Source organism: Vitis riparia, chromosome 9 (genome assembly GCF_004353265.1).
Source record: "Vitis riparia cultivar Riparia Gloire de Montpellier isolate 1030 chromosome 9, EGFV_Vit.rip_1.0, whole genome shotgun sequence".
NCBI lineage: Eukaryota > Viridiplantae > Streptophyta > Magnoliopsida > Vitales > Vitaceae > Vitis > Vitis riparia.
The window spans coordinates 19,362,389-19,385,252 of NC_048439.1; the positions used below are offsets into that span (position 1 = coordinate 19,362,389).

The window sequence follows — 22,864 nt, forward strand, 5'->3', positions numbered from 1 at the left end:
CAATAAAAAAATAAAAAAATAAAAATAGTAACATTATAACATGGGATAAAATATTATTCATCTATAACTTCTAGGAAAAGCTCCCAACTAAGAACAAAATTTCCCATCTCCTTCTATCTAAGGTCTTGTTTGGATTCATTTTGAAAAGGAAAAGCTATTTTTCAAGCTTAAAATGATATTTATGTATGTGTTGGCTAATCTTACTAAAAGTTTTTATCATTTAAGAAAAAAGCAAAAATTTAATAAGATAAAAAAAAAAAAAAAGTTACTTCTTATACAAGTTTAATGAGAACTTATATTAAAAGTTGTTTTATACTTAATATAATTTTTATAATATCGATGGGCATACAAACTATGGTTTTGACTTCAATTTTAGTTTTAAATTAAAGCAAAAGATATATATATATATATATATATATATATATATATATATATATATATATATATATATATTAATTTTCTTTTTTTTTTTATTAAATAAAATTTGACAACTTTTTTTGTCTGTTTTTCATTAAATAATTTTGATAAATAAAAATATTATAAAAATAAACTTGTTAATTTAATAAATTTTATTTTGGATTTAGGTAAGGTATTGAAGGATTAGCTCTATTTTTACAATTGTTTTTTAAGAACAATTTTTTGTTCTTCAGAATTAAAAAAAATACACACGTGTCACAATTAAAAAATTATTTTTTATCTTAAAAAAATAAAATAAAAAATAAATTAAAATATTTGGTAAAAATAAAATAAATTTTTTTTTTCGTAAAAATAATAATAAAAAAATTATTTTTACCAAATCCAAAATATTTCATCATAGAATAAAAAAATATTTTACAAAATATCTCCTTTAAAAAGATAGGACAAAAAAGAAAAAAAGAAAATAGAAAAGAGAAGAAAAACGGAAAGTGAGGGGGATCAGGGATGAAGCAACTGGGAAGCAACTCCTACAAGGACCCACTGATTGACAATGGAGTCCAAGATCCTATCAGATCAAGGACATTAGTTCTTCGGTCAAATCTCGCCTCTTGGATCCCCGGCCAACTTTTCCATCTCAAATTTTCTTTTCTTCTTACGTGGGTCACCTTGCTCTTTCGGTCTTCTTTCGTCCCTGTAGACTGCAATTTTTCCCCATTTTCTCATTTTATCAGAAGAAATTTCCACAAAACTTGGGCTGCCCATTCCATAGCACACTGGTTTTTCAATTGGGTTTTTTTTTTTTTTTTTCCACTATTTTTCAAAATTTTGTAATGAAGGAAAGGTTGATTTTTGGGGAGGTAGAACCGTAGAAGAAGAGAAGAGTATTCTGCAATCTCTTCATTTATGACAAGAAATTTGTCAATACTTGAGGTACCCATCTCAGGAAACACTGAATTCCGAATTGGGTCTCTCTCTCTCTCTCTTTTCAAATTTTATGTATAAAGACTAAAGACGAGGGTTGATTCCTGCACGAGGTGGAAGAAGCAGATAGTATTGTGCAAGCTTTTTATTTCTGAATTCATTTCAGAAAAGGCTGGTTTTTGTACGGCATCTCTTATTTTTAACCTTTTTTTTTCCATTATTTCTGAGGCAGAGAATCTTCAGAGATCTTCTGATTTCTGAGAAAAAATTCCCACTAGACCTTAGATGCCCATTTCGGAAGAAACTGAGTTTTGAATTGGGTATCTCTTTTTTTAATTAATTTTTCTTTTCAAATTTTGTCTGAAGAACAAGGTTGATTCATGGATGAGGTGGAGGAAACAGAAACTCTTAAACATCAAGAAGAGACCCATAAGAGGAAGAACCCAAAAGTGGTGTTTTGGAACTTCATATGGAGGCCTGTGTATTGGTTCAGAATGCTTGGTGATGAATTGCATTGGAGCTTTGTGTTGAGTGTGGTGATTGTGTATGGGATGAATCAGGGTTTGAGTGTGGGTTTGAGTAGGGTTAGTACACAGTATTACATGAAAGATGAGCAAAAGGTACAGCCTTCTGAAGCACAAGTCTTCTTTGGGATGATTCAACTCCCATGGGTTATCAAACCTCTTTGGGGTCTGCTCACTGATATTCTTCCCATTATTGGCTACAGAAGAAGGCCCTATTTCATTTTTGCTGGTAAACCTATGTTTGATTATCTCTTTCCTTTTAAATTTCTGTGTGTATATGTATATATATAAATATTTTTTTGTGGTGGTGGTTGTTTTCACATCCAATCCATTGCACAGTGAGTTCCCTTTGCTTATTTTAGGTACTCTGTTGATTTATTTTGGAATTTAGTCTGTTACAGACACTTGAAAGTTAAAGTTAGTTTGTTTCAAAGTTAAATTATAGGGTTCTTAGGTAAATCATCAGCATACAAGTTATCAAATATCACTGGTGATTTATAGGACTTAGGAGCCTAGGGATTTTGTTTCCTATCTGATTGCTAATCTAGTGACCTAATTTCGAGTAATTACCTGGCAAGCTTTTTTGGAAGCTTGAAGCATAGGGCTACTACCCTTGCTTTTCTTTGGAATTTACCGGCTTTGATAAACTTCCGTGTTCTACATTGGCTCTGGTTCACACTGGATTCAACTTATATGCTGATTAAGAGACTACATATTATATCTTTATTTTGTTATTGCATTGTTTGATATACAATTGTGGAGGAAACTGATGACAAATTTCATAGTATAAGAAATTTAAAGTGAAGAGATTCACTAGTTAACTCATCATAGATGTAATTACGCTGTCATTATTATTTGGGTTAGAGCGTGGAGATGGGGTTCTTGAGTTGTGCGTGCTTCATAGATTGAAAGACTATTCCTTGTGAAGTTTTGGTGTGTGGTGGGATGCTGCAGATCAATTGGGTCTAGGTTCACCAACCAGGATGTATCCTTTTGGCTAACAATGGAACATAAATTCTTTCCTATCCTCCTTGAGAGTTTGTGTTGGCTTATTATTCAATGGGTGTATCACCATAGAGTCTCCAAGAAGGATGCCCTGATTTTTCTTCTAATTTTACATTTTTTTTCCTTTTTATAAATATTTATGTGTGGGTTGTGCAATGTTTTAAAAGGCTATAGGCAGTCTTGAGATGTTTTGCCTAAATGAGGCAAGGCATAAGCCTTGAGGCAGAATGAGGCATAAGCATGCCTACGCTCAAGGCGTAACCACTCCCTAGTTATAATGCCTCGCTTGCCAAGATTGCTCCTTGTTGAAAAGACACGCTTGGCTGACTTTACTCTTCCTCTTTAAACACTTTATTCTTGGAATTTCTAATTTTATATTGCAATTCATAAAATTTTATTGTTATTGTATTGAATGCTTCCTTTAAATGTTTGGAATCTTATATTTTTTATTGATTGGATTAGATTTTGAATCATATTTTATAAAATTGATATGCATTCCAGGTTACATTTCACTTCACTCAAGTGCACGTCTTGTGCTGGGCCTTACACCTAAGCCATAGAAGACTTTTGTGCCTTAGGTGCACCTTCCACCTTTTAAAACTATGGGCAAAAGTCTCAACTTAAACAAATAAATAATAAAAATAAAAAATGCTTATAAAGTCACAATAAAATTGAATAATAAAAAAAGGCATAAATAATAAAATAATTATTTTTCAGTGTTAATAGTTCTAATTTAGTTCCATTTTCTCTCATAAAATTTAACTCTCTCTCGTTATTTTATCAAATAATTTTCAACATTACTATTACTATCACTAGGATCCTTCAAGGAATATAATAATATCCAATTATCCTCTCCATTTTTGTAAACATCCACCCATTCCTCTTCTTCTTTGTCCACCAATTGTATTGGTATCCATTTTTATTTATCAATAATTAAATTATATATGAGATCAAGCACTAGGAGTGTCAACAATTCTCTTATTCTCCTTAATCTCTTTTTCCCATCCATTTTAAAAGTTAATTGAAAGTTAACTAAGCCTTTATTTTGTAAAAGGTTTAATCGAGTAGGGACCCAATGCAAATTTCATGAAATCTATATTAGAAGTCCACAAAAGCATGGATGATAGAACACATTAAAACCCATTGAATATTGAGAGTCAAGCCTTGTATAAAATATATATCAAAAGCCCATAGGGACTTAGACAAGGGGAAAGTTTGTCTCCTTACCTTTTCATTATGGGGATGGAAGTGCTAGATGTTCTTATCAGGAGAGCTGTGGAGGGGGGGTTTTTATCAGGATGCAACATCAGGGGTGGAAGTGGTCCTCCAATGAACATTTCTCACTTGTTTTTTGCTGACGACACAATTATATTCTGTGAGGCCAGAAAGGATCATCTAACTCACTTAAGTTGGATTTTATTCTGGTTTGAGGTGGCTTCAGGGCTAAGGATTAATTTAGCCAAGAGTGAAATCATTCTAGTTGGAGAGGTGATGGAGATGGAGGAGTTGGCTGTTGAGCTAGGCTGCAGGGTGGGGTCTTTACCCGCTCAGTACTTGGGTCTTCCTTTAGGGGCTCCAAACAGAGCGCCTTATATATGGGATGGGGTGGAGGAGAGAGTAAGGAGGAGACTAGCTCTTTGGAAACGACAATATATTTCTAAAGGAGGAAGAGTCACCTTAATAAAAAGCACTTTGGCTAGCATGCCAATCTATCAAATGTCTATTTTCAGAATGCCTAAGATAGTGGTTAGAAGGATTGAGAAACTACAAAGGGATTTTTTGTGGGGAGGGGGACATATGGAGGGAAAAGTTCATCTGGTTAATTGAGAGGTAGTATGTACAGACAAGGATAAAGGTGGGCTAGGACTTAGGAAGCTAGCTTTGTTGAACAAAGCTTTACTTGGTAAGTGGATATGGAGGTATGCCTGTGACAAAGATAATCTGTGGAGACAAGTGATCAAGGTGAAGTATGGGCAGGAGGGTCTTGATTGGAGGCCCAAAAAGGCAAATGGGGTGGTTGGGGTAGGGGTTTGGAAGGAGATTTGGAAAGAATCAGAGTGGTGTTGGGATAACATGACATTCCGAGTAGGGAAAGGCAACATGATCAGATTTTGGACAGATGTGTGGTGTTCAGAAGCTTCATTGTCTCAGTGTTTCCCTCATCTCTTTGGTATGGCTGTGCAAAGGAATTCAACGGTTGAGGAAATGTGGGATCAAAATTTGGGTCAAGGAAATTGGAACCTTCACTTTGTGAGGGATTTCAATGATTGGGAGCTGGAGTTGGTTGGGGACTTTCTCCACATTTTGAGGGGTTTCAAACCCTCCTTGGAGGAAGACTCAGTTCTGTGGAGGAAAGGAAAAAGTGATCAGTTTAGGGTCAAGGAAGCTTATAGTTTGTTGGCGAAGTCTGATGATATAGGTTTTCCTTCAAGAAGTATTTGGGTGGCAAGGGTGCCAACTAAGGTTGCTTTTTTTGCCTGGGAGCCGACATGGGGGAAGGTGCTAACTTTGGATAGACTTCAAAGAAGAGGATTTCAACTGCCAAACCGTTGCTTCTTGTGTGGCTGTGAGGAAGAAAGTGTAAATCATATCCTGATACATTGTACAGTGGTTAGAGCCTTATGGGATATTGTTTTTGGTTTAGTTGATGTGAAATGGGTTTTTCCAGAAACTGTAAAGGAGGTTTTAGCTAGTTGGAGGGGATCGTTTGTAGGAAAGAAAAGGAAAAAGATATGGGATGCCATTCCGTTGTGTATTTTTTGGACGGTGTGGAAAGAGAGGAATAGATTAGCTTTTAGGGGGGGGATATTGAATGTTCAAAAGTTAAAGAATTTTTTTGTTTGTAATTTGTGGAGTTGGGCCAAATTGCATGTAGGTGAGGAGGTGTTCTCCCTTATAGGCTTCTTAGAGTGGATAGCTTCCACTTAGAGGGAGGTGATTCTTTGTCTTTGTTTTTTTGAGGCATAAGTTGCCTTGTATACTTCCTGTATGCTTTGCGGCGTTTTGCCTTTTTAATGCATATCCTTTACTTATCAAAAATATATATATATATCAAAAGCCCATAGAGGTCAAAAACCCTTTGGATATTTGAGGCTTAGGCCTTAACAACCATGAGGCTTAAGCCTCAATTACCTTAATTGAGGTTATAGTCTCAAGGCTAGCTTGTAGAGCCTCGCCTTGAGGCATAAGTCTCAATAGCCTTTTACAACATAGGATGTGTGTTAAACTACCAATTTTGTTAAGCTTGTAAGATTTGGGTTTATAATGCATATCATGTACTCTAACTCCCTCACATATGGAGAGACAAATTGACACACATAGGCCCGTCGATAAATAAACCATAAACAACCTCCTATAGTCTTAATAAAGTGGGGAAATAAACATGCAGTGAGGTTCAAACACAAGATTTCCCACCAAATGAGGCTCCAATACCATGTTATATATCAATTTTCTTAAAAGCTTAAGTTTGTACAATTTAGGCTTACAATGCATATCATGCACTCTAACAGAGTGAACATTCTCTATAAGGTTTTATATAATCTTCAAGTCAATACAATACAACATAGTTATGGTGTATTTCTTTTCAAAAGTGGGGATATGTTTATGGTATAGTTGAACCATCTATGTCTCATGTGTTAACGTTGGGATTATGAAAGCTTGGGTTTTAACTTATCCTTATATTGTGGTTGAAGTAACAATGGCTTTATGAGAAACCAGTTTTCCAATTTACTATCCAGGACAGGACGTCTCTTCACAATTCAATTGAAGGACATGCACACTTTTCCACATTTTAATATTTCAAAAAGGCATGTTTTTAGAATGTTCACAAAAGTGTGATGTTTAATATTTTGAAAAAATTGCTCATATGAAATGGGTTCTCTTGTAGCATTTTAGCACTTGGCATGTTGGGAGAGGATGAGATGTCAAGCCTGATGCAGTTTGCTAACCAATGAGTTTGTCATTAATTTCAGGTTTTCTTGGTGTAATCTCCATGCTTTCCCTAGCACTGCACAAGAAGATGCATCTTGTGTTGGCCTTGTTATCTCTAATGACAGGAAGTGCTGGCATAGCAATAGCAGATGTGACCATCGATGCCTGTGTGGCACAGAACAGTATCAGTCATCCTTCCCTTGCTGGTGACATGCAAAGCTTGTGTGGACTGAGCTCTTCCATTGGAGCCCTGGTGGGATACTCACTCAGTGGCTTTCTTGTTCACGTTGTTGGGCCTAAGGTTAGTTTCTCTGTGAGTCCTGTAACAACTAATATTTGTGACTAGGATTTTTTTGGCATTGCCTTCTATGCTCGTCAAGGAATTGGATCATTGTCCTGGTCCAACAAAAGTCCAATTGGTTTGTCTGGATTTATTAAGGGATTGCCATCCAATAAGATCATGTTGAGATAGTCTGTTAATGCATTGGATCTAAAGTACCTAGATCCAGGCCAAATGTAGTCTGTTTTCAGGCCTAATTTATATATTTACATTTTTTCCCCCTATTTACCTGTTGTTGGATCTGTTGACATGTTACCCTTTACTTGGCAGGGTGTGTTCGGGGTGCTGAGTGTCCCAGCTGGGTTGGTCATCTTGGTTGGGATGTTTCTGAGAGAGCCCCATGTGCACAACTTTTCATACAGACGGGTAAGTTAGCCTACTTCTTGGGCACAATTTTACATTCCTGCTTTGTCCTTCTACTCAGCAATCAGCATAACAATAAGCTCTTAAATTAGGTGAACCAGAAATTTCTGGATGCCTGCAAAGCTATGTGGACCACACTGAAATGCCGAGAGGTGTGGAGGCCTTGCTTATACATGTATTTGTCACTTGCAGTGAGCTTGAATGTGCGTGAAGGGATGTTCTATTGGTATACAGATGCAAAGGGAGGTCCATCTTTTTCGAAGGTACTTAGTGTTGGGCCTATTTTTAAGAACTAAACTTCTCTTTTGCTCAAATTTGAGGTTCCTAATCCTAATTGCATCCCACCTTTCCATCATTGAAAACTTTATTATTGCATCTAGTTCAGAACCCTGGAGCTATGAAGGCTCCCAAAACTGCAATACATTCATACCCTATTCTTTTCTTACGTTTATTGCTTTTTCATCAAGTTTGTGCACCATTTTCTGGCCACCGATTACTTAGATTTTTTGTTATTATGAGTTTTCTTTTCTAGCACATATGTGATATAGCCCAATTCCCAAATTTTTCTTGTCACAAAATATTTCCAAAATCTAGAATTTTTCTCTATGTTATTAACTTCTTAGTTTATCAATTATTTGCCTTCTATTTGTGGACTCAAAATCCATATGCTTTGTGCAGGAGGTTGTTGGATCCATATTCTCTGTTGGTGCAGTTGGGTCCCTCTTAGGGGTTCTTCTCTACCAAAATGTCTTAAAAAACCACCCCTTCCGTGATATACTCTTCTGGACCCAGTTGCTGTATGGTTTATCTGGTATGCTGGATTTGATATTGGTATTACGTATAAATTTGAAACTTGGTATATCAGATTATTTCTTTGCTGTGATTGATGAAGCTGTTACTCACATGATTGGACGTGTCAAATGGATGCCTCTCCTTGTGCTTAGTTCCAAGCTTTGTCCCTCTGGTATTGAAGGCACTTTCTTTGCTTTGCTTATGTCAATTGATAATGTGGGGATGCTTTCATCATCTTGGGCAGGAGGCCTTCTACTTCATGTCTTGGAGGTTACTAGAACTCAATTTGACAACCTTTGGTTGTCCATTTTGATCCGGAGCATGTTTAGAATCATTCCACTTGGGCTGTTATTTCTGGTGCCCAGAAGTGATCCCAACTCATCAATCCTTCCAACTGAGATGCTGAGGACCAAAAAGGGTGATGATATACCTGAATCTGATAACATCGAAATGGCACCTCTTGTTAATGGCACTTGACTAGAATTTCAGGTGTCTTTAGATGCATCTTCAAGTAAGATTGACTTCTGACTGAAACTAGAGCCTGAAAATGAGTTTTATTGGTTCTCCCCTCGTCTGCTACCTCTAACTATGAGCAAGTTCCATCAAGTTGACTGGAAATAACTCAGGATATACCTTGAAAAAGCTGAAACCCAAAAATAATAAGAGGGTAAAGTGATGTCTTTTTGTGCTTATTGCCCGTTGTAATTTCTTCTTCAAGCGGAGGGAAATGTACGTCTGGGAGTCATTAGAACTCTTTCTTTTAGTTGCTTTGCTACACTCCCTCAATGGGAAAAAGTTATTATATCAACATCTGATAAGTTGGAGAACGATTGAGACTTTCCAGCCGTTGTGGCTTTTGTTCTCAGCTTCAGTTTTTCTCAGCAATGAAACTCGTTTGAAGCTGGAGTGCAGACATCAGAGTGGCATTTTTTTATTATTCATGAAAGAATGGTGGCTCCAAGTTCCAACTTCTGCAGGTAGGCCTGTCCATGTTTGCCTGGTGTACTAGTTTGGAATTCTTACATATACCACTTTTGTTGTAAAACACTGCCTAGATGATTAGCACTAAATCTGTTCTAAATCAAGCAAAATAAGATTCCATACCTTTTCCCTGAATATTTGTTTTTCGTTCTTCGCCTCATGTATGGAGTGTTTTTTACCTAAGTTTTGTTTGATATCTGAGAAAACGGTAGAAAATAGATTAAATTCTAGATCCCTTCAAAAACAGACAGCATAAGTGCATGAGACTTGATTAGTCACATCGACTTTTGTTTGCATATTTCCTTGTAGACTCGTATTCTGAAACATATTTGACAGTAATAAATATGCAATTCATCCCTTTTTTCCTTCAGCACAGTAGATGTAAGATTATTACACTTCAAAGCACTGAAAATCACAAATTGCATTTAAATATCATATACCTTCCCCAATGGATAGTTGATGGTCATAAGTGCATATGCGACGGAGACATCTGCCTAGAAGATGTTATAGCCAACAAGTCACTTGGCTTGCTTCATAGATAATAGTATATTCACAACCACACACATCCCTTCTTTTCATTCGAAACTACAAGTCTCTAGTGCAAATCCAACCTTTGTCTCCTTTGTATCGTATATAACCCTTAGGTTTTTCTGCTGGTAATTCCCCAAAATTGCAACTTCATCTTGGTATTCCAGACTAGCAAGAGCCAAACATACCTGAGAAGCATCAGACTTCACAAAATAGAAGACCCCAGTTACATCTACAGTCAGCTCAGCATTACCTTCAAAGTGCATTTTTATTGTAGGAATGTCAACTTCTTGATATGCACTTAGATTGAAGCAAGTGTCCAAGATTGAGAAAGCCGGTGCTGGAGGAAACCCAGTGAACTGTTTCAGAAACTCGGCCTTCAGAGCCTTGTAAATTGTAGGAGGAAGCCTTGTGATAACCGTGCCTGAATCAACTAGAATTCGGCTGGGACCAACACTTGGAGCCTGTAGGGCTACTCCACCAATGCTAATTCCTGTAAGGTTGATGAAATAGAAGTTGTAGAGCTGTGGATTCTCTATCATTTTAGCATAGGAAATGGGACTGGAGTTCCTGTACACCGAAGAATTGCCACCAAGAATCAGTGAACCTGAGCCCTTTCTTTCAGTAGAAGGTAAACAGTAGGAGAAGACTCCTCCAAATATACCAGAAGTTTGAGAAATCAATGAGAGATCGCTCCTTCCCAGGCCCATCAGACCCGAAACTCCCCCAAAGAGACCTTTATTGTTCCGGCCACAGCCAAATATAAAATCTTTCACAAGAATGGTTCCAAATTTGAGTTTCTCATGACCAAGCTCACCGCGAGTAAAGGACCCATCACCATAGTTAATGGCATAGTTACAAATAGGTGCAGCACTCCCACATACTCCTGAATTTCCTGTAGCGAATTGCAGAGACTGACAAGCCGATGCATTGCATAAAATTGGTTGGTAGGATGGAGATGTTGATGGTTTGAATACGGGGTCATGTTGATTATAACATGAATCACAAGGCTGGCATTGAACCCATGTCAAATCACTCCCCGTGTCCACAATCACTGTCATTTTCCGAGCACCCAATTCCACTGTAACAATATAGTTTAGGGTTTCAAGTTCTATACCTGAAGTTACTGGAATTTGAGCGTTTGAAACATCCTCAGTGTTGCTTGGAACTGTTCTTTTGATTCTGGATTGTAGTGACTTCACTCTTTCAGCATCCATTGTTAACCTTTTCTGCAGCTTCTCGTTCCAGTCCCTGGTCACTCCAGAACAATGGTCCCGGTGCTTCATTTCCAATATGGTAGCACCCATCTCTCTCCCTAAAAGCTCAAAACTCATTAGAACTTAGTCATGTTGATCACATACCAAAACATGAATTCGAAACAAAACATTTGCATACATTTTCTGAAACCCATTAAGCTAGTATAGAAGAAACAGAGAAGCAGGCATTGAGTAGATAAAGATAACACAACAGCTGATTTCCATGTTCAATGACCCCAAAACAGTAAGTTTCCCCCAAAAAACCTGAAAAGAAACATCATCAATTGAAGTTGAAACCTAGACCCTTTAAGCTTTAAAGGACAAAAACAGAACCATACAAAGTAGAAGGCTAGGAAACCTATCATTGTCTCCCATAAAGGATGAAACCATGCATTACAGAACACAGATCCCAGACTGTAGAGTTAAAAAATGCAAAGACACCCTCCTAGGCAACTACTTCATCATCGTTATCACTCACTTGATTTCTGAGAGAAGCAGCTGGTATCGGTGCTCTGCAGCTTGGGCTGAACCTTCTGCAGGCTGAGGACCCTCTTCTCTTCCAAACAGACAACCCCATTTCCAAGACTGAGCAAAAGAAGCGAGAGAAGAATGAATGGGACAGAGGGTGTTGGGTCTACCATTGTTGAAGATGAAGAGTTGCAGAGAGGGAGGGAAAGTCTCTGTGTATATATGTGTGTGTGTGGAGAGAGATTCTTAGGAGTTGGAGTTTGGCATGAGAACAAAAGAAGAAGGGCTGGCTTGAGGACCCACTGGTGCATGAGAAATTATTGGGGTTTCACGTGCAGATACTTGGAAAAAAAAGGGTCTTATGTCTTGTGGGTGGGCTGAGGAAGAAGTAGATTTTCAGCCATTTAATTGGTTTGTTGAGGTTCCCTCTGAGATAAGGGACCAACCCTCCATTCACTGCACCAACTGTTTCAACTCCCACACCTTTTGAAATTTCCTTTCTTTTTTGTTTCCCATGCCTGCTTCCCTTGTGTTCATACAATGTGCCCACCGACTGAAAATATCCACATCACTGTTGTCCTTTCCCTCCACCTTCTATCTCATTCATCTTCTTGATAAACGCTTGCCAGTTGTGACTTTCTGCGAATGGTTTCTTTGAAAGGATTTGAATGAACATGAACCTTCATGCAAAACAAAAAATTCTAAAAGAATCTCATTCGAACTTTATTGAAATGAGTGTTTGCCCTTTCGGTGTTAGGATTTTATGTCAACAATCAGTATAATGGGAAGTGATAGGCAATCTGTTTGATGTAATTGTTGAAAAGATTTTACTCATTGGAAATTATATGAAAAAAAAAATTAAATGTAAAATTTTTGGATAAGTTTCTTTTAATAGAAGCTCATTCTTGTTGTAATTGAACGAGTAATAACTTTATAAGTTAAACTTTGTGGGTGTTTGATAAACCAACTTAATAGGTTAAAGTGACTTAATAATTTAATTTAAGTTATTAAGTAAATTAAGTATATTTAACAAATAACTTAATAGTATGACTTAAAAGACAAAAATAACTTTAAGTAACAAGTAAAAATAATTCATTTATTTTTAAATTTAAATATTTGATTTTACATTCAATGATCTCTTTTGTTGTTCCACAACGTTGATTGTAACTCAATCTCCTTTAGCCTAATTATAATTTGTGAGGATAAATATATTAATTTGATGATTTAGAATAAATTTTAAGTTAATTTTATCAAACAACTTTAATACTTAAAATAAGAATTAAGTACTAATTTTTAAATCAACAATTTAAGTATAATTTAACTTAAAGTTAACTGAAGTCATTAAGTAATAAGTATTAAGTTTTACCAAACGCCCTCTTAGTGTAAATGATCTTTTCATTATTATAAGGATAGGTGATATAGTTGATTCGTTTGATCCAATTGTAATTTTTAGTGAAATGGTTATAAATTAAATTTTAAAATTTTCTTGTAAAGGAATATAATTCCCAAATGAATTGAAATGCGATGAAAAGTTGTTTTATAGTTGGAAATATTTTTAAGATAATAAGAAGAAAGTTTTCTCTCGAGTTTAAGAAAACTTGATTTAGTTCTTGTGATAAAACAATCGGTTCATGTGAACATGATCTATTTATTAAACAAGCTAATTAAGATTAAGTTAAGCTCTATTTCAACTTGACATTCGTGGTCTATTAAATTCCATAAATTATGACTTATTTGACACCAATTTATTCTTTTGATCCCTTGAAGTCCTACAAATTATAATTTAACTTATTTTGTCAATTATATGATAAAGTCAATATCATAAATCATTAATGGTACACCATTGGATATCATATATAAGTTAAATGCAAGTGGTATCAATAAGACAATAACGGAATGAATCATAACCAAATTAAGGTTTTTAATTGAAAATGAACTATTCAAGAAATTATTAAAACAAGGAAAATCAACATTATTACAAGATAAATATGTTTAAATATTCATCAATTTACTAATTTGTACCATATTCTGGCTAACGCATAAAAGCAAAAAAAAAAAAAAAAAAAAAAACGCTAATAAGATTACATCATAGTAAAGAGAAAAAATGATAATTCTTTTTAAGTCGACCAAGGTGAGTTTTAGGTTAATCACAAATAAATTATAATAATAATAATTTTTTTGGTGGTAAGACATATGTCCTAGATGATGCATTGAAGTTCAAGAAAAACTCAAATCAAGTGGGGTTGTGGGCCAAGATTGGGCAAGTTGTGTTCCCAAAAGTCTTTATAAGGTGTCTTTATGTTGACAAGTTGAGAATTGTTTAAAGCTTTTGGTAATGGCATGTGGGCTCTCATGGGTAGTTTTTTATCCATTTCTGTCCACTTCTACCTACTATTGCCCTGTCATTATATAGATTTATGTTTTCAAATAAAACATAAAAAATTGCCATTACCGTCACCTTTTCATCATCTATACTACATATTAAACTCCTATGGGATTCTCCTCTATCACGTCTCTCAAAACCACTTGCACAATTAGAACCATTTATTTTATTAGTACCATACTAAAATTTGAATACAATCAAAGTACAAAAAAAAATTAATCATTTATAAGGTATAAAGTAACGACATCCAAATCTTGTACCATAAATTATCCCTTTATTTGATGATGAATAGTTTCGTGATTCATTGAATAGAACTGTCAAAAAAGCATATTGAAAAAGCTTATCCAAAATTTTCTTCACGGGTCTTTCTTGTGATAAGTATAAATAATTTATTTCCTTTTCCAATATACCTCCATCCCAAGAAGCTATATTTTTGTTTCCTAGAGATAAAAATTGTTTTTACATCCATCTACTTCAAGTTTCTATCATATATTGCCACCAATGACAGGAAAATTTTAATTGAGGAGTGCCTAACAACAGGTAAGAAAAATTCATTAAAATCTACTCCTTTCTATATACAACACTTGGTGTGGACCCTCACCCGATCCACCGACCGGCGCGACTCGCTATTTTAAAGGTGAAATTCAAAGCTGGTTTTCGAGTTTTGAAAAATTCGTTCCAGTGAGGAACATTTTTGTTTGGAGTCGCCACTTACTTTTTATTTTTATTTTTAAATGGGGAAAATTTAAGTAAGAACAAAAACCCTAACATGACTCCAGTCAGGAAAAAGCGGTCTGCGAAAACTAGATTCTAGGTCCGGGAATCAGGTTACTTATCGGGAAGGTACCTCATGCGAGGTAGCCCCTTTTAGGCCCGGAACTCAGTCTCTACTAATGAACTGGGTATATGGGAGCATATGGGTCAAATATCAAACAAACCTTGGGCTAAACAAATAATATGAATCACGTAGACCCGCTTAGTATTTAGCATGCACATACACTCAACAAGTTAAAATCAGAGTGCATACCTGAGGTCCCCTGCCAAGCGCTGCATAAGAGGTTAGTCAATAAGCTCAAATGCACAACAAATATACATAGCAATCATGCATCAAGCATTCATGTGAATTTCATCATCCAAAGTCGAAGTGCATACCTATGGTCCCTAGCCATGCGCTGCAAGGAAAAGGTGAGGCAAGTAATACAAGCATACAACATGCATTTTCAATCAAACATCAAATCTCATACCCAAAAGGGAGGGAAACAGGTCGAAATGAAATAAATGGTTTGCTTTCTTTTGCACACATTCCTCTAAATTCCATCAAACCAAACCATGCTCGCTTAACCCACATTCTTCCCATCCATGAAGTGGGCTCACATGAAATCTAACCAAACCGAACTCTGACCCTAAAGGTGGCCCACAAGTGCCTTGGAGCCAAAGGGTTCAAGCCACAACAAAAATGGGGGTCAAACATGCTAAAACGGGGGCTACCTAGCAGAACCTGTTGAACCGGTTCCCAACTGGTTCAACTGATTGAGAAAAATTCTGAAACTTTACCAGCAAATTTCTCGAAGAATAAGGAATCCAACAAAAAAAATGGCGCTCAATTCCAAGCCTGGATGAGGGAGAACCGGCCGAAACAATGCAATGTGTTTATAAAACAGGGCTGCCTAACAGAACCTGTTGAACCGATTCCCAACCAATTCAATCGATTGAGAAAAATTCTAAAACTTTACCAGCAGATTCCTCGAAGAATAAGGAATCCAAAAAAAAAAAAAAACGCTCAATTATGAGCCCAAATGAGGGAGAACCGGCCGAAACAATGCAATGTGTTTATAAAATGAGGCTGCTTAGCAGAGCCTGTTGAATCGATTCCCAACCAATTCAACCGATTGAGAAAAATTCTGAAACTTTACCAACAGATTCTTGGAAAAATAAGGAATCCAACAAAAAAAAACGACGCTCAATTCTGGGCCCGGATGAGGGAGAACTAGCCGAAACAATGCAATGTGTTTATAAAATGGGGCTACCTAGCAGAACCTGTTGAATTGGTTCCCAACAGGTTCAACTGATTGAGAAAAATTCTAAAACTTTACCAGCAGATTCCTCGAAGAATAAGGAATCCAAAAAAAAAAAAAGAATGGCGCTCAATTTCAAGCTCGAATGAGGAAGAATCGACCAAAACAATGCAACATGTTCCTTGTGGAAGGCCAAACCCAAGCCACCCAACCTTATTAAAACTAAGGCCACGGAGCTCATTAATCAACCAACAATGCAGCCCCCCTGAACTCAAGAAACCCAGCTGAAAGTTCGGCCACACGAACATCCACATGCGGCCACCTAAATCCCCTGAAACCAAACTGAAATTTCATTCACTTGAAGCCTCCCACCTACAACTACTTAAATCCCATGGAGTAAACTGAAATTTCTGCCTCCTATAGCCTATGAATCCAGCTGAAATTCAGCCACCTAAAGTCCCCCCAATGCAGCTACTAGAATCACCAAGAAGCAAACCGAAATTTCAGCCACATGGAACCTCTACATGTAGCCACAAGACCTGGGGTTTAAGTCCAAATTATTGATGGGTAACCCCAAATTAAAAAAAAAAAAAAAAAAAAACAGAGAAGGTCATGGAGACCCTTTCTTAATACCAAGCAAGGGATGTTTCAAGAAAAACCAAGTGGCAGAAACCTCCATACCAACATAGCCACCTGAATTTAGCATCTAAGAAGTTCCTCAATCCAAAGCTACAAGGCCATAAGAATCCTTCCCTTAACAAGCAGGAGGTCACAATGACCTTCAACCAAAACCAAAACTAATGAAGGTAGTGACCCTATTACTCACACATAAAAAGTAGGTCACTCCTCCCCTAATTCCTGATCAGAACCAACCCAAAATGAGACATCCACAGCAAACATAAAAAAATGAAATCATGCAATAGTTACATATCAAGAGCATCCATAAAGCTTACCAAATTGTTCTCTCCTCAAGTAGAAATCTGCTTGGCTTCAAGGTTGTCTTTCCTTCAAGTCCTCACCAATCAAGAGCTCCTTACTCCCTTCTCTCTTTGCTCACTTCACGTGCACCCAGAACTTTCTCGGATGCTCAAAACCTTTTCCACACTCTGTTTTTTTCCCTCACCAAACTTGGATAGAGTTTTTCCCTCCAGGAAAAAAATGCAAAGGAAATGTCATTCTCTCTTTCCATTCTGGTTTTTTATACCAGAACCCCTGCTCCTTCCACTTCCACCTTCATTTTTTCCTCCTTCAACTCTGGAAAGTGCCCCCATCAACCTTGGAAACCAGCTTCATAAACACTTCTCATAGTCCACGAGGTGAGTTGCTCTCTCCACATTTACTCTCTTGCTTCACCACCAAGAATCCATATGGATTCATGATGGGCTGCAAGAAACCTGAACCAAGGCCCAAAATGTTTCCCAAGACCGATTTGGAGCTTATAGGCCCGAGCCATGTTGGATTTGGGCTCCAAAATCAGTGCTCTATACAAGCTGCCCCCAATGAACCGGTTGAATCGGTTTCCAACCAGTCGATCCGGTTGAGAAAAAATTTGAAATTTTGATAGAATATTCCATGAAGAATAAGGAGTCCATAAAAAAAATGGTACACGATTCCAAGTTCGGATGAGAGAGATATGATCGAAACAAGCCCAAGTGCTCCGAATTCAGACATGCTCCAATGAACGCTGGCTGAACTAAAACTTTGGGGATTAATCGAGCCGATTAAGAAAAAAAAATTGAAATTTTAATAAATATTCCTTGAAGAACAAGGAGTCCATAAAAAAATGGTGCGCGATTCCAAGTTTAGATGAGGAAAATATGACTAAAAACAAGGCGGAGTACCCCGTATTCGAACCTGCTCCTATGAACTCCAACTGAACCGAAGTGTTTGGGAGACCTCACTTCCTTCCTTTAGCATGATGTGAACAACTAGGGAATTGGGCATGACGACACTCCAAAATGAATTACACACTCGCACTACATTGGACCGTAGATGAACCTACACAAGGCTCGAAAACCGATCGAGCCCAAAAGGGGGCCATGGTGGTGCCATACGAAAAAAATTGGGTGCATGTGACATCCCTAAGATAAATGCAAGTGTTGAAGGACAAAATTGAGAGTCTACACTTAGCCACTAATCTTACTTTAAATTGGGCTTGTTCAACAACCCCACATATTCTAGGTTTTTCTTGAACATCCATTTACTTCAACAATTCTTTGGTTACTTGGTTTTTCCTCAAATCCCAAGTTCCATTTTTGTGCAAAGAACTAATTTCTTCTTCTATTGCAACAATCCATTGCTACTTTTCTTAACTATTTATTGCTTTATTAAAATTCTTTGGATCTTCACTAGAATCATCAACTACTCTCGCCAAAGCATATGATGTAAGATCAGCATAACCCTATCTTTAAGGTGGTCTTACCTTTTTTTTGGTTCCATCCCTTGTAAAATTGTAATTTAACAATGTTGATGGTGGTGTAGACTCCTTATTTTCTCTTCATGATGATCAACTTCTTCTGGTGTTTGCTTCATCTTCCATCAAACTTTCTTACTATTGTAAGAAACATCCTATTCATGTGTTATAGGTTGATCACTTATTATCACCATCTCTTCCTCATGTAACATCACATCTCTACTTATCGTTGGTTTTGAATCATTTGTCTCAATTATCCATACTTTGTATATCTTGACACCATCTATGTACCCTAGGAAGATACCCTTCTTAGATCTAGGTTATAGTTTTCCTTCATTTACATGAACATAAGGAGGAGACCAAAAAATTCTCAAATTTTCAGAAACTACAAGTCCACCATTCCACAGCTCTTTCAAGATTTTGAATTCGGTTGTAATAGAAAGACCTTTGTTTATCAAATAACATGTTGTAGCAATAACCTTGCCTAGGAAACTTCTAGGCAATTTTGCATTGGATAGTATGCATCTAACTCTCTCCAAAATGGTCTTGTTCATTCTTTCAACCAAACCATTTTTTTCGGGAGTTTTTCTAACTATTATATGCATTGATATCCCATTCTCCTTGTAAAAATTTTTGAATTCTCCCTTAAGGTATTCCAACCATTTGTTAGTCATTAACCATTTAATTTTCTTCCTTGTTTGATTTTCAATCAAAACCTCCATCATTTAAAAGCCTTGAAAACTCAGTTCTTATGTTTCAATAGATAAATCCATACCTTTATAGAGAAATCATCTATGAAATTGAAATTTACCAAGTAAAACTCATGTTGAGAACGTAATAGAACAAGTTTTTCGTTGTAGGCATTCATTAGCTTCCTCTCAGCTGCACTCAAATGAAGATCCTTCATATTTACTAGTCGGCCTAATATCTTTAGTCTTTCCCTAAATGGTGGAATTATATCGACAGCAAAGCCTCTTACCCTCCCTATTTCATCATCAATTAACCTCTGTGATGGAAAGAAACAAGGACACAGACTAATTAATAAATTGTGACTAATAAATAGACCTATAAGTCTTTCTAAAATGAAGAGTAGCTTCTTAGGAACCATCCACATGGGTAAATTATTCATTTTAAGTATTTTTGCTATATTAAAAACTATGCTTTTCAAACTCACATCAAAGATCAAAAGCAGAAAGTTACAAATGAGTCCTTACTTTGATATTTTCTTGGAAATGACATGGAAGTTCTTTTAAGAAATTTTCAGATAGCTTGAAGTACAACACAAAACTCATTCATTCTTTGTCATTTTCACTTTGGAAGATTGTGGCAGGATCCAATGGTACCTAAAGGAAGTTTACATCATTAAAAATATTTCCAAACAACTCCTCTATTCATGCAAAATAATAGAGAAAATAAGTACTAAATGTCCATCTTAGAGAATCTATTAGGACCATAAAACAAATGGTTAACAATGATTTCACTAGTTTCTAACATATTCCCACAAGTAATGGACATCATTTGGTAAACCCGAAAAGGTTAAATATACTACACATGATCAAGCATTTAATTTTTTATTTAAATTAAATAAATGAAAAGCAATTTTATTACTAGTTCTCCTTCCCCAGGCATTTAATTTAATTTCATTTGTTCCACTGGGTTTGTATTTTTGTTAGAGTTCCAAAACTTGATTGCTTGAAGTCCATCTCTTGGTAGCTTCATTTGCCAAAAAAGCATCATGTTTAGCAGGATCAAGTGTCCATAGTAATACCACTCTCTGATTACAAAGAATTTGAAATTGTAAGTATCAACCACCAAAATTAGACAAGATTATTACTAGTTCCATCCTTTGTTCAAACATTTAATTTTTTTTATTTAAATTAAATAAATAAATTTAATTTGTTCCATTGAGTTTGCATTTTTGTTAGAGGACCAGACAATAGACATAGTAGTAAGTTCAACAGTTTCTCAGTATCTAAACAAGAGTATTACCATTAGATAGTTTTCTAAAAATATTTTATAAATTTTTGTATTATATATAAGTATGTAGTAATTTTATGAAGAATAAGTTGAGCAAATTGTATTTCATATTTGAATTCTCTAACATAATTTTGTTCTTAAAAACAATTAAAAAGAATTTTTAAGTACTATAGAATAGATTTAGTTGACTTGTCTTTTTAGATGTAATATATGTTATTGGAACTTGGGGAACTTCCTTAGTAGCTTTTCATTTTTTTTTTTTTTTTCCATGTGGTTGTACAAATTGTCAATGGAGAAACCATTAGGTAGAAGTCAGTATTTAGGGAATGATGGAATAATTCTTATCCATTTTGAATATGCTACCACCCAAGACAAGGGCCCTGATGACCATATTGATGTTTAGTATTATGACAAATGCTACAATTTATTACCATTATTTAGGTCATCTAAAACATAATCATGATTTTTTTATTTAAAAATCAATAAAAGAAATTGAACCTGAACCCTATACTATTTTCTTTTATTTTTTGAATATAAAATGACATGTGAATTTGCTACCATGAGTTCTTCATCTCTATGAGTTCTTCATTTTCAGATATTTATTGATATTATGATATTAATTCATAATATCAGCATACTCTTTACTTAAACACTTATTTACTTATAAATTGTTTTTATTTGAGTTGAACTTGGTATTTAGACATGAAGCTTTGTTCAATTTCAATATGTATTTGGTTTATTATTGTCTTTTATGAATCATTGACCATAGAGTATTATTTTTTATGTAATAACCATTTGTTTTTATTTATATAAAGGCAATTATGACTGATTCCATGGTAGAAATGCTATGTTATTGGAATAGAACAATTTTGAGGACAAAAACGGATTTGAGATATATCGGAAATAATGTAGAGATTGAGCCTATAAATGTGCCCATTCATACAACCTTTGTGGAGTTGCTGAACATGATATATGATATCATTGGTGTTGACAGACGCAATCAATTAGTCTTGAAATGTCAACATCCTACTAAAATAAACAAATTTCAACCATTAGTGGTTAGAAATGATCGGACAGTTGCACGTAGGCTAGTGGTGCCATCGAAGTATGGAATGTTTTCAGTTCAATTATTCATAGAGCAAGCTCCCAATCACTATCATTTGAGTAATGAAATGGGTCATTTGACATGATTGTCGGCAAGTGATATTGATGTAGATGAGGAAAATGAGATATATGAGGAAGAAGATAGAGATGATGCAATTGATACAAATGAGATTCATTTACCTAATGATGATGAAAATTGTGGTCAAAGAGAAAATATTGATTTGGTGATGGTCCAACAAGTTGTGGAATGTGATAGCACAAGATATGTGAACCTTGAAGTTGGCGATAGGTCCAATGATCCTGAGGTCGAGTTTGAGGTCGAAAACACATCACCAATTGCATTCCCACATGGTACCCAAATTAATGTCTCTAATGACAACCTAGAGTCGACATTTGCACCCGTTTCATACCATATGCCTCCTACACTACAATTTTTAAATATGGACGAGGCAATTAATTATGTTGTAAGTGATTAGACTCTGTGCAAAAATCCAACTTTAGGAAATGTTGATGGAGAGTTATTAATTGGCCAAATATTTCCCTCCAATTCATATTTGCAACATGATTACTACTCAAAAAGTGTTATTTTGTAGCTTGTAATTAACTCTTTTAAACACTCTTGAGTAGTAATTATTACATTTTAACTCAATTGACATGTTAAGGACCTTTGCAATCGTTTCTAATCAAATTGTGTTAAGTTTTGGTGTTTTTGATAGCTTTTAGCTACACCAAAGCAATCCAAGAATGAGGGAGAGCTGTATATAGTTCATGGAAAAGCTTTTGGAAGCTCAAATTCATGAAGAACCAAGCTTTGGAGCTCCATAGCCCTTTGCCAAAGTCGTTCAAAGTATGCAAGGAAAGAACAACGAAGAGAGGAAAAACAGAGTGAAGAAAACAGAGAACAGCAGCTACAGTCTTCTTTCGCACTTTTGGAGCACTTCCCGAAGTCCATTTTCTACATGCTATATACCATTTCAAATCTCAGGAAGTCAAGAATCCAACGCTTCAAACGGTGTACAAATTGGAGCTTAAATGAGGAAGATATGGCCTTCTCAAGACAACTGCATCCAGCTGAAGGACAAATTCTCATCTTGCGAATTTGGAACTCCAACGTACGAAATTAAAGCCTACCTTGAGAAATGGAAATGGAATACAGCCACACAGTCACAGAGAAGCCCAACTTGCGAAAGTGATTTTTCAACTTGCGAACTTGGAACTCAACGTGCAAAAATGGATTCCAAGTTGCAAAATCAACTTGCGAGATTTTCGCAAGTCACCATGCAACGTGCGAAATCTACATGTGAACTGGGATATTTGTGCACCGACTCTTTTAGATCTTTTCTTCAGATATTTTTGTATAAATTTCCATTCTTGTCCTTGTAATCCACCAACCATAAGATTTCTTAGCTAGGAAGGTTGGAAAAACTTCTCTATATATATTCCCTTG

At 35.9% G+C, this 22,864-nt stretch overlaps 2 protein-coding genes across 3 annotated transcripts; one reads left to right on the forward strand and one right to left on the reverse strand.

Moving 5' to 3' along the window:
* Positions 1 to 927: 927 nt before the first annotated feature.
* Positions 928 to 9,419, forward strand: LOC117921999 (probable folate-biopterin transporter 3). Of its 2 annotated transcripts, none has more exons than XM_034839952.1 (6): positions 928 to 1,519; positions 1,705 to 2,091; positions 6,839 to 7,098; positions 7,408 to 7,503; positions 7,593 to 7,763; positions 8,179 to 9,419. In XM_034839952.1, the coding sequence occupies exons 2-6, from the start codon at positions 1,719 to 1,721 to the stop codon at positions 8,767 to 8,769; spliced, it is 1,491 nt and encodes a 496-aa protein (XP_034695843.1). In that variant the 5' UTR covers positions 928 to 1,519; positions 1,705 to 1,718; the 3' UTR covers positions 8,770 to 9,419. The 2 variants fall into 2 exon arrangements, with proteins under 2 accessions (XP_034695843.1, XP_034695844.1); XM_034839953.1 differs by having other exon boundaries at positions 928 to 1,347.
* Positions 9,420 to 9,509: 90 nt separating this feature from the next.
* Positions 9,510 to 11,799, reverse strand: LOC117921997 (aspartyl protease family protein At5g10770). The gene is made up of 2 exons (XM_034839951.1): positions 11,536 to 11,799; positions 9,510 to 11,116 (listed from the first exon to the last, which is right to left on the reverse strand). Exons 1-2 carry the CDS (start codon positions 11,696 to 11,698, stop codon positions 9,849 to 9,851), a joined length of 1,431 nt encoding a protein of 476 aa, XP_034695842.1. The 5' UTR covers positions 11,699 to 11,799; the 3' UTR covers positions 9,510 to 9,848.
* Positions 11,800 to 22,864: the final 11,065 nt, after the last annotated feature.

What these genes read in the sequence shown, in the direction of transcription:
- LOC117921999 (XM_034839952.1), top strand. Translation starts at nt 1,719, where the DNA reads ATGGATGAGGTGGAGGAAACAGAAACTCTTAAACATCAAGAAGAGACC. An exon ending in GCCCTATTTCATTTTTGCTG is followed by an intron (nt 2,092 to 6,838) that starts GTAAACCTATGT and finishes CATTAATTTCAG; the next exon opens with GTTTTCTTGGTGTAATCTCC. An exon ending in GAGGTCCATCTTTTTCGAAG is followed by an intron (nt 7,764 to 8,178) that starts GTACTTAGTGTT and finishes TGCTTTGTGCAG; the next exon opens with GAGGTTGTTGGATCCATATT.
- LOC117921997 (XM_034839951.1), bottom strand. Translation starts at nt 11,698, where the DNA reads ATGGTAGACCCAACACCCTCTGTCCCATTCATTCTTCTCTCGCTTCTT. An exon ending in CTGCTTCTCTCAGAAATCAA is followed by an intron (nt 11,117 to 11,535) that starts GTGAGTGATAAC and finishes TTGAGCTTTTAG; the next exon opens with GGAGAGAGATGGGTGCTACC.